The 11,227-nt window shown below is 37.5% G+C and overlaps 3 protein-coding genes across 3 annotated transcripts in view; 2 read left to right on the top strand and 1 right to left on the bottom strand.

Annotated features, from left to right (window-relative positions):
* Nucleotides 1-11,227, bottom strand: part of LOC111335932 (uncharacterized) — a 103,971-nt gene that overhangs the window by 28,744 nt on the left and 64,000 nt on the right. The window lies entirely within an intron of this gene.
* LOC148741021 (uncharacterized) lies at nucleotides 2,512-9,376 on the top strand. Its single transcript, XM_088732796.1, has one exon. The coding sequence runs from the start codon at nucleotides 2,755-2,757 to the stop codon at nucleotides 9,079-9,081; it is 6,327 nt and encodes a 2,108-aa protein (XP_088588922.1). The 5' UTR covers nucleotides 2,512-2,754; the 3' UTR covers nucleotides 9,082-9,376.
* Nucleotides 9,109-11,227, top strand: part of LOC111339554 (uncharacterized) — a 3,265-nt gene continuing 1,146 nt past the window's right edge. Inside the window, exons 1-2 of the mRNA XM_088732870.1 lie at nucleotides 9,109-9,376; nucleotides 9,955-11,227. The exon at nucleotides 9,955-11,227 is cut by the window's right edge and continues 1,146 nt beyond it. Coding sequence (XP_088588996.1) covers nucleotides 9,367-9,376; nucleotides 9,955-10,964 — 1,020 coding nt within the window. The 5' untranslated portion in view covers nucleotides 9,109-9,366 and the 3' untranslated portion in view covers nucleotides 10,965-11,227. The remainder of the gene's footprint in view (nucleotides 9,377-9,954) is intronic.

Raw genomic sequence — 11,227 nt, forward strand, 5'->3', positions numbered from 1 at the left:
ATCGTTGTAAACTGTGTGGCGTTTCGAGGGTATCTCTCCTTCCTCTGCTAGATTTTTTCCTTCCCTTTTTGCTGGTTAAAGCACCTTCCATATCGACACAAATAGCTTCACATTCAAGTTTGTTATACTTAACCTGCTCGACCCAACTCCTTTAAACCGTGCCCACTCCTCGCTTTCTTGCCAAAAGGCAACAGTGTCAAATGGCTTGCTCCAATGTGATTGGATAATAGCCTTCAGGAGCGTGAAGTAGAAGCGCGTTTGTGCAGACAAACACCAACGCCCCGAAAAACTTTCAAGTCACTTCTTCTGGTAAAGTGTCAGTTGGCTTGAGTTCTGATCGTTGAATAGTTTATTCTCGGCTGATATTCGGTCAATGCTCGTGAAATTTGGAGATTATGTTGGAAAATATAATAAACCCCAAAAGGCTGTCCCGGATTTTCGATTTTTTCCTTATTTCTTGAGATAAAGCCTATACATTGGAAATTTTGCTCAAAGGGGCTACTTTGAAGTTGAATGATTAAAAAACAACGAAATCCCATTGATTAAAATACAAATCCCAGACACGCTTTTTTAGTTCAATAAGTGCTGGTTAGGTTCCGATAAAAAGAAAAGTGTTAATTAAAATGCATCGTCAAATAAACTTATCTTGTCAAACGTCTCAGTGTGAAAGAATAAGCTCCCATTCTGTTTAATGGAAAAAATCATAACATTAAGTAGAAAACCCGAAATCAGTGTTAATTAAGCTTTAAGAAACAGTACACGTTTACAGGGATGGCGCGCATAATTTTCACGTTATCTCAGTTTGAATGAAAACGCTAATTCTCCTTTTGTGACGCCTCAATCCGAATTGAGGCATGCGAAAAAATTGTCATGACATAATTTGTCCTTTCCTTTTATCGAGACAGTTTTAGTTTTCTCCACTAGTGTGGAAAGGCCCGTTGAGTATGTGGGCGAATCCCTTTCAAGCGGACCAGAAGTTAACCGACACATATTTTCTTAGAGCTCCCAACATGATTAGGTTGGAAAATTCGACTTAATTCAGTTAATAAAAGAAATCATATTCTATAGGAAAATTAATTACCTGCCTCGTGAATTCCGCGTTAAATTGCACTTGAAAACCGATATCGCACGAATCGCTTCGTGCGATATCAGTTATCAAGTGCAATTTAACGCGGAATTCACGAGTCAGGTAATGAATTTTCTTTGAATCGCATAACTGAATGAAAATAAGAAAACAAGAAATTAAATCGGCAATGGTATTGTTTGTTTTTAACCCGAGCGCGCGCTCTAGAAAGCCATTTCAAGCCAACTGTCAGAAGTGTCACTATGTTAGCGAATAGAAAGCAAGAGAAGTCATACACGTTTGAACCTTCGACAATTTTATTGGTACCTCGTGCTTGATTTAACATTAATTTTTAAACTTTTTAAACAAGCTTAACACTATTTAAGGATAATAGTGGTATTTGACTGGATTTACAAGCCGTTTATCGTTAACATCTTTTTTTAAATTTCCAAATAATTTGCTCGCGGAAGGAAAATAATTTACACCTTTTACCTCTTTGGTGGCAAACTGAGAGAAATGAAGTGTGCAAGCGAAAGCACTGATTTCAAGTGCAGTAACATCGGGATTAATATAAGGTAAGTCCCTTGAAGTGTTAATACGTGCATTGATCGATTCTTTATTCCTTTAGAAACAATTTGAAAGAAGTGTGTCATGAAAAGTCCAAAGAGTTTAATCTTTTTATTTGTAGAAATTCACTACAGGCGACTGCCATTAGCTGAATCGCGGTTGGGATGAGCATTCGACTGAAAGTTGATGGAAATATTCACCGGAAAGTTGTTGAACGATACACTGGTGAACAATCCACCTAGAACTCTTATTGCTAGATCATCAATGCCGTTATTCATTGATGTTGTGTTATTGCCAACTACTGATGGAAGTGCAAGGCTGTTGACATAAATTTCTCGCAAATTAGCTTTAGTGCGCGGACCGTCGCTGGCGTTGGTAGCTGTGACAGTCGTAGTGGTACGACTGAAAACCCAGCCAACTTGCTTGACATCCTCTGTTGCTTCAATAAAAGAATTTGGCTGGAGATGGATATTGAACCCAGGTTGGCGTGACCTGTTAGCTCGGAGATTGTTTTTTCTGGGCCGTGTTCACAGGATTTTCTCTCGCTTTCGGGTTGTCGCGATCAAAAGAGGATTTTATGCCTCTCCAAGAATTTGAAGTTCAGTTCAAAACAAGGAAGAACCTCAGGCTCACTTTGGAAACGCTTTGTTTGTTTTTGCTCTTTAGAAGGTGACAATGGTTTTGAAAACATTTTAAATTGACTTAGAAACCAAACTTTGTAACAATTTGACGATAGTTGTTGTGCTTAGTGACGTAGATGCGAAACAATTTCGCTTAGACTCGTTTTCAACTCGCAATTCCGCGCTGAATACCTCGCTTCGTTAACCAATCAGAATGCGAGATTTTACTCAATGATGCGATTCAAGGGCTAAATCTCTTCTCTTATATGTTTTATTGCGTTCGACGTCAGGAGAACGCTTCGTAATCTTTGGGGATCCTGTGGTCGATGGGATACCTGTGCATGCCAGGCGTGAAGATTCGAGATTTTTGGTTACTTGGACGGGCGATGTTCAAAATCTGCGCCATTTTGAATAATTATTAAGCGCGCGCACGAATTTTAAGCCCAATAGCCGGCCAAAGAAATTGCGGGCTCACCTGGTGGACATGCGCACACAACTATTTTTATGCGCAAGCAACTATACCTCGTGCGAGTGCGCACGCAACTATACCTCGTGCGAGTGCAAGCTGCTCGTGCGTCCGTGTCGCCTCCGTGGATATCTTTGGATTGTTCGGTAAGTTCATTTATTTTTCTCAAACTTCATGCGATGTTTCTTAAAAAGTTCATCGCTTCAACTTGTCAAAGCCTTACCAGGAAACTTTTTAGTACTCCTCCAAGAGCATGTAGAAAGCCCGATGTCGGCGTTGTCCGAACTACAACAAACCGAAGACCTTCGCTGCTCTCCTGCTTTGAATTGATGTCCTCGAATTTGCCGAACAACAAAGCAAATCAACCGATAACTCTGACACAAAGTTGTCTCAAAGCAAATCTACCAAGCCATTGTGCTTTGACACAAAGTTGTCTCAAAGCAAATCTACCAAGCCATTGTGCTTTGACCCATAGCGGTCACAAATACAAACCAAACAAACCGAGTCATTGTACTCGGTGGCCATTGCGCCAAATGACCCGTTGTGGTCACAAAGCAAATAAACCGAGTCATTCTGCTCGATGGCCATTGCGCCAAATGAAAAGTGACAAAAGTCAAATGGTTACCGGGCTGATAAGTGGTGATTGTAGTTCACAAGATCATGATAAGGCTTTGACAAGTTATTCTTCTGAGAAAATTGAAAATCATAGTGTAACTATTTCTGAAAATGTTGAAGTTCGTAAGAAAAGAGTGAATTGTCAGAGGAAAAGGGACAGGGAACCATCTCACGTTCCTGTTAAAATAATTCTAAAGGCACTAAGTAATACGAAGTCTAGGAATAGAATCAAGTCTTTTGTAAGACAACATCTTCCAGACAGTTCTTTTATCACTAATTTATGTAGAAATTACAACACCTGGAAATTCTGGTATACCAATGATCATTATTATAGTAAATTTGTTTTTTACATGAACATACAGAAAAGAAAATTTACAACAACAGATAACTATTCTACATGTAACTGTAGACAAACACATATCCGTGTGGCAGATTTAATGAATTCTGGTGGAAAAAGCTTTCCTCAAACTCATAATGATAATTCAAAATTAAATGGAGGTATGTCTCCTGAGAATGCTGTTAGTCATGATTTACCATGGGATTGTTTAACTGAAAGGCTTCGTCTCATAGGACTTATACCACATGATGTAGGTGGATTTGGAGATTGTTTCTTTAAATCAGTTTCACACCAACTGTATAGGACTGCTGACTTGCATCGTGAAATTCGTATGGCTGGAATTGGCCATTTACAGAGTTACCCAGAATTGTATATTGAAAGCATTTCTAATGATCACTGGAATAACTATATTCAACAAATGTCAAAACAAGGCACATGGTGTGATAACATCATAATGCAAGCTGTGGCCAATGCATACAACTGTGTCATTCATATCACACAGTCTAATATAAATTCACCTGAAAGTACAATCTTAACTCCTGTTGCTGATCAGGATGGACGAAAGACAATATTTATTGGATATATTAACGAGTTGCATTATGTTTCAACATTGACTGACAAAAACAGTAGATATAAAAACAAACTCACATGCATAAAGAGAAAATTATCAGAAACCAATGAAAACAGACATGGTAGACTTCTTAAGCACAGAAATTACATGAAAAGAGTCAAATATACAGAAACAGCTAATGAAAGGGCAAGCAGACTTGAAGATAAGAGAGGCACTTATAGAAAAACAATGTCTGAAGAAACTGCTGAAAAGCGAAAAGAGAGACTTAAAACTAAGAGAGACACTTATAGAAAAAGAGTGTCTGAAGAAACTGTTGAAAAGCAAAAAGAGAGACTAAAAAGTTACAAAGACTCTTATAGAAAAAGAACGTCTGAAGAAAATGTTGAAAAGCGAAAAGAGAGACTTGCAAATAGGAGAGCCAGTTATAAAAGGTCTCAAACAATTTCTGCAGGACAAAAAGAGAGCTGTGCTGGTCCAGTTCACGAACAAAAACATGCACAAAATAACATGAACGATTTTCATAAGTCCAATCAGTATTCAGTTTGCCAATGCACTGTCTGTTTTGAAGCATGGCCATTGAAATCCAGTCCAAGGAAGGTTGATCACTACCAGTGTCAGAGGTGCATACGAGATAAACAACAACCAAAAAAGTTTTCTAAGGAAAATGACATGGTGCCATCATTAGTACCTTTACAACTGCAGGGGCTAACCCAAGTAGAAGAAATGCTTATTGCACGTGCACTTCCTGTTATGCGAGTTTACATAAAACCTGGTGGACAAAGGGGCTATTCAGGCCACTGTATCAATTTGCCTCAGGATATAGCTGAACTAGCACATTCTCTGCCTAGATACCCAAAAGATCTATCTGTTATTGTTGTTAAGATGAAAGGTAAAGAGAACAGTTTTAAAGATGTGACAGTGCGAAGGCAAAATGTAGCTGATGCACTACAATGGCTTGTTAATAATAACTCACACTACAAGGACATAACCATCAATCAAAATTCTTTAAATTCTTTACCAGAACATGGTGTTCCACATGGTCTTCTCTCGGTTGAAACAGAGAATATAGATTTGGATGCCACATGTGAACCTGACTTAGGTCCTCAAAATGAAGATGACATTGTTTATAATGAGGGTACTGAAATGAGTAGTTTTCTGCCTATTCCAGAGTGTCAGCAGCAAGAAATAGAAGCTGTGCGCCAACAATTGTCTAATGATTCTAATCACTTGCCCTGGCCAACAGTTGGCAGTGAACCATTAAACGAGTATGTAACTCCCTATTTAGCAACAATGGCTTTCCCAACATTATTTCCAGATGGTAAGGGTGATCCTACTAACCCATCATTACGCCGAGATATACCACTCGGAGAAAGAGTAAAGCACCTTTTAAAGTTTGGAGAAAACAAGAATGACAAATGGGTATATCGCTTTGCTACTCACCCCAGATTTGGTTACTGGGCATTGAATATGATACAAAGAAAACGTATTCTGCAACAGACAGGCATGTTCCTAAAACAAAACCCAGGAGAAGCTCATTTGACTGCTGAGGAGCTGCGGCAAATGGCAACTAGCAATAACACAAGTATGTTTATATCTAAGATATCACGCTATCTTAGTAACATTACTGGTTCTAATGCTTATTGGCACAAAGCTAAAGAAGATTTAAAAGCAATAATAGCCCATGCTGGAGCTCCAACATTCTTTTTCACATTCTCCTCTGCTGATATGCATTGGCCTGAACTTCATGCAATTTTTGGCAACTCAGTCAGTATTAATTCAACTGAGAACAAACGGCAGAATGTCATTAACAATCCTCATATTACAGACTGGTTCTTTACACAGCGTTTAGAAAGTTTTATTAAATACTGGTTATACAATTCACTAGATGCTGAGTGGCACTGGTACAGATTTGAATATCAAGCTAGAGGTAGTATACATTGTCATGGTGTAGCAAAGCTGAAAAATGATCCAGGTTTATGTAAACTCTCAGAAACAGCTCTAAAAGGCTATTTGGCTGAAATGTCCACTAATACAGCTGAGCAAGTCAATATACTAGAACTCAATCAACAGATAGTGGATGGGAAAAAGGCTTCTCAGGTAGTTTGTCAGTATGTAGATTGGTTATTGTCTACATATAATCCAGATCCACCAGATAATGGCACATGGGTGAAGCCCTCTATTCATCCTTGTCAAAAGCGTCACAAGGACCTTGTAAGTTTACAAGACTCTGAACAAGATTATGTTGATTTGTTGAATACTGTACAAAGGCACACTCGCTGTAGTACAAACTATTGTCTTAGAAAGAAACAAAACGAAACAGAACTGAAATGTAGATTTAAGTTTCCATTTCAACCTTGTGTTAATACAAAACTAGAGTTTGAGCCCATTCATACAAAAGATCGAAGCACTCAATACAAAGCAAAGATCATAACAAAGAGGAATGATAGCAGACTCAATAATCACCAACGACTTCAGCTTCAAGGCTGGAGGGCAAACTGTGATATTCAAGTAATCATTGATTATCATGCATGTGTTGAATACCTTGCAAAATATGCTTCAAAAGGTGAACCAAAGTCACCTGTAATGAAACTTGCATTTAATTCTATTGTCCGTAATTGCAACAACAATAGCAACCCTACAAAATTGATAAAAAAAGTGATAATGAAATCACTTGGCCAACGTGACTTCTCTGCACAAGAGACTATGCATCATCTCATGTCACTGAAACTTGTCAGCTCATCATTTAATGTGGTACCTATTAGTCTAAATGGTTCACGTAGAATCAAAACTATAACAAATGATGGAGATACTGTAACCAATGACTCATTGCTTGATACTTACGCTAAAAGGGAAAAATATATTCAAACCATCCCAGATATAATGGCTCTTAATTTCATTCATTTTGCAACAAAATACAAACTTGTCAACAACAAACTAACAGTTCAGCCTCATAACATGATTCCCAGAGTTTTTCCAGTATTTTCTTCCAATTCAAAAGGTCCAAATTTTGGACTTTATTGCAAATATCAGTTACTTAAGCACAAACCTTGGCATACTACACAAGACAATGCCTGGGATTGTCAGGAAGGCACTGATGAAATATACATCACAAAATGGAAGGAATTTCTACAAACACCATATGCTGAAGAGCATGTTCCTGACTGGTATGAAAAACTACAAAGTGTACAGAATAACACAGAAGAGGAACCAAATATAGAGCACTCTTCAGAAGAGCTTCCACAGCGTGAAGAGTGGATGGATTTAGCAGATCTCATACCTGGGTATTTTGTTAACCAAGATAATATAACACAACAAACCTCTCAGCCTGATTATGACTGGCAAAATGACAAGATTAAGTATGCAAATCACTTAATACAGGAAATGCCATCCTGGGTAAAAACTAAGAAAGATACTTTGGATTCTACCTTTGGTTTGCAACAACAAAATATTGATGTTAATACATTCAGTGACATGCAAAGACATGCCTACAATATGGTGAAAGCACATTCTGAACAAGCCTGCCCTAAAGATCCATTGCTTCTTATTATACTTGGAGTTGCCGGTACAGGGAAAAGTTACCTCATTAATGCCATCCGAAACCTGCTCCAACACTCTTGTGCAGTGACTGCCACAACTGGCAAAGCTTCATTTAACATAAACGGATGTACAATCCATTCACTATTAAAATTGCCTGTTGGCCCAAGACATAACAAAGAATTAACAGGACAAGGGCTTGTCACATTACAAACCAAGCTGAAAGATATCAGTTATATCCTAATTGATGAATACTCTATGCTAGGACAAACATTGTTTGGCTGGATTGATAGACGCTGCCGACAAGCAACAGGCAAAAATGACAAAGTATTTGGTGGTAAATCCATGATATTAGTTGGTGACCCAGCTCAATTGCCTCCAGTGGCAGATAAGCCATTATATCATTCGAGACCCTCCAGTTCTACAGGTGAACAAGGCTATTTAGCTTATCACATGTTTGGCAATGTTGTAAAACTGTCAGTAAACCAGAGGGTTCAAGGCTTAAATCAACAGCAAGCTCAGTTTAGAGATTTACTCATACGCCTTCGCACAGGAGATTCTAATGAGCAAGATTGGAAACTTCTTTTGGCAAGACAGCCTTCCATAGCATTGAACGTGAATGAGTTTCAAGATGCCACTAGGCTCTATTTCAGCAATGAAGAAGTTGCTAATTATAACTTTGAAAAGTTATCAGAACTTCATCAGCCAATAGCCTGCATCACTGCACGTCACTCTAGTGATATAGCTAAGAAAGCAAGTTCAGATGACATGTCAGGTTTACAACCGACCATTTTCCTTGCAAAAGGTGCACATGTAATGCTTACCATGAACCTATGGATAGATGTTGGACTTTGTAACGGTGCAACTGGAACGGTTGAAGATTTCATTTATGCAAACAACCAGCAACCACCAGACTTGCCTGTCGCTGTCATAGTAAAATTTAATGAGTATAGAGGTCCATCTATCAGTGATAGCATTCCACGATGTGTGCCTATATGCCCAATAACAATAACCTCACAGACACTAGATGGTTTACATGAGAGACAACAGTTGCCTCTCAAACTTGCTTGGGCAATCACAATACACAAGAGCCAAGGGTTAACACTGCCAAAAGCATGGATTGACATTGGTCAGACTGAAACTACTGCAGGCATTTCATATGTAGCTATAAGCAGAGTGAAAACACTTTCATCTTGTATTATTGAACCAATGACTTTTGAAAGACTTAAGAGTCTTAAGAAATCCACTAATTTAAAATATAGACTTGAAGAAGAAAGCAGGCTATATAATCTAGCAAATATAAATTGATCCCAAGTTGAGTGATGCGAACAAAGTCACTCACAACAGTACAGCACCCAAAATTGATTAATTAGAATAAATTGATTATACGGCCTTCAACACATGCATACATAAATGATTTTTTTTATGGTTATAAATAGTTCACTTTCCAACTACATTTAAAGCAAAGTTCCATGTAATGTTTCAGAGTGTTGTATTAACTAGGGTTTAAAGGTATTTTAAACACCCTCCTAAAACATCTGTATACATCCTTATTTTTTTTTTTTTTTTCAACAGACAAGACAGAGATCTAATATGGCTTCAGGTATGTATCTCCCGGTCATACTTAAATATTATGGTTATACGTTCCTTTCTTCTATTAAACTAATGCTTCTTGTTTTAAAATCATTTTATAACCTTACCTGCTCTATATGCTCTCATTAATAAAACATGTTATTTTGAACATCTAGGTATTAGATGTACACTGTTTCCTATCACTTTTGTCACCCTTTAATGTTCTCATGTAGTTATATGATACAATTTATTTTTCCCACACCTCTTGCATGTTGATGGCAAACTTTGGCCAAAATATCCCTGTTTTGTACTAAAAATAATCTTAATTACAGTAATTAATGAGTGGTGAACTGCTCCTGTTTTGCTAAATTTTAACACTTCCCCTTCTATTAAGCCCTTCCTTTCTATTTAGCCCCCCCCCCCCCCCCCAATGCGCCTTAAAACAATAAGCCCCCTGTGGGCTTAATAGAGGATTTACAGTACATGAAACAAGGAGACTAATATTTACACATATGTTTTTTTCAAATAACACAAGCTACCTTATGCAGTAATCCCATCCATGCCAAATTTATTACATTAATCTAAATATCTTTTTACCTCCTCCTACAGAAAAACAAGACATAACTTGCTTTGTGCATAATGTCTCACCAGTAAAAAAATCTGGACCAACAAACTACTTTAACTGCCACCTTCAGACAGAGAAAGATCTCATTGGCAGTGTATGCTTTGCAACTGAAAAGAAGGAAACTCTTGATGCAATGGCCACACAAAGATCACCGGTTAAAATTTCAAATTTTAACATCAGCAATAAGTATGGACGAAGTGATGTAGTAATAAACAGGAACACAACCATCACTTCAACAACAGCTGATTTTCCTTACAAAGCACAAGATGATGTCACATCAATTGCATCCTTGTCAAAAGTAGCACCACAACAGCTAGTGTCAATAAAAGGAAAGATATCACATCTAAGTGCGACCAAAACTATAGTCATCCAAGATTCTCCTGTCAAAAAACAGGAAGGCTATATAGTTGATCCATCTGGTTACATAAAAGTTATTTTCTGGGGTGAGCATGTTGACAGCGTCACACCACAGTCCACCTATTTCTTCAACAACTTGAGAATGAAAGTATCTCAGAATCAAAGATACTTGAACACACCAAAACAAGATAATTTATACACCATCAAGGACGCTGAACCCTTCAAACAAACATTACCTGAAGTCAATGACATCTCAACAACAACAGAAACCATTGGAGAAATACTAGGAATAAGCAGTGTCACCAAATACAACTGTTGTTGTTCATGTTCAAAAAAAGTTACAATCAAGGGAAAAATTGCAGTCTGCGATAACTGCAAAGTAACACAAAAGGCAACCAGCTGCAGTGTAAAGTGGACACTCAAGATCCATATCCAAAACTCCAAACAACCACTGCAGAAGCTTCAGCTACAGGTTTATCAAGAAGCAGTGTCAAAGTTGTTTTCAATTTGTCACTTAATTGCAAATGAAACAACAGAGGAGGAAATCACAGAGGCTGTCTTAAACCTAGACACAGTTAAAGTATGCTTTGACACGCAAACGCGAAAACTTGTGGACATTGAAAAAATTGCCATTTAACATGTTTTGTTGCATTTTCCTTTGTAACAAACCAATCTCTAGTAACTATTTAAGTTACTAATAATTCATGCTATGAGATACAAACACTAAAACTTTTAGATATCACAAAAACTTTTATAGCACTTCATTTTTGAATTTCATATTAAACTTTCTTGAAACTATTCCATTTACTATTATTCATGTTACTGTTAGAAAAATTAGTCTCGCTCATTTAGTATCTAAACTACATTGTAAATGAGTAGATTCTCATGTTTTAATTATTG

This window comes from Stylophora pistillata, chromosome 1, assembly GCF_964205215.1.
Source record: "Stylophora pistillata chromosome 1, jaStyPist1.2, whole genome shotgun sequence".
Taxonomy (NCBI): domain Eukaryota; kingdom Metazoa; phylum Cnidaria; class Anthozoa; order Scleractinia; family Pocilloporidae; genus Stylophora; species Stylophora pistillata.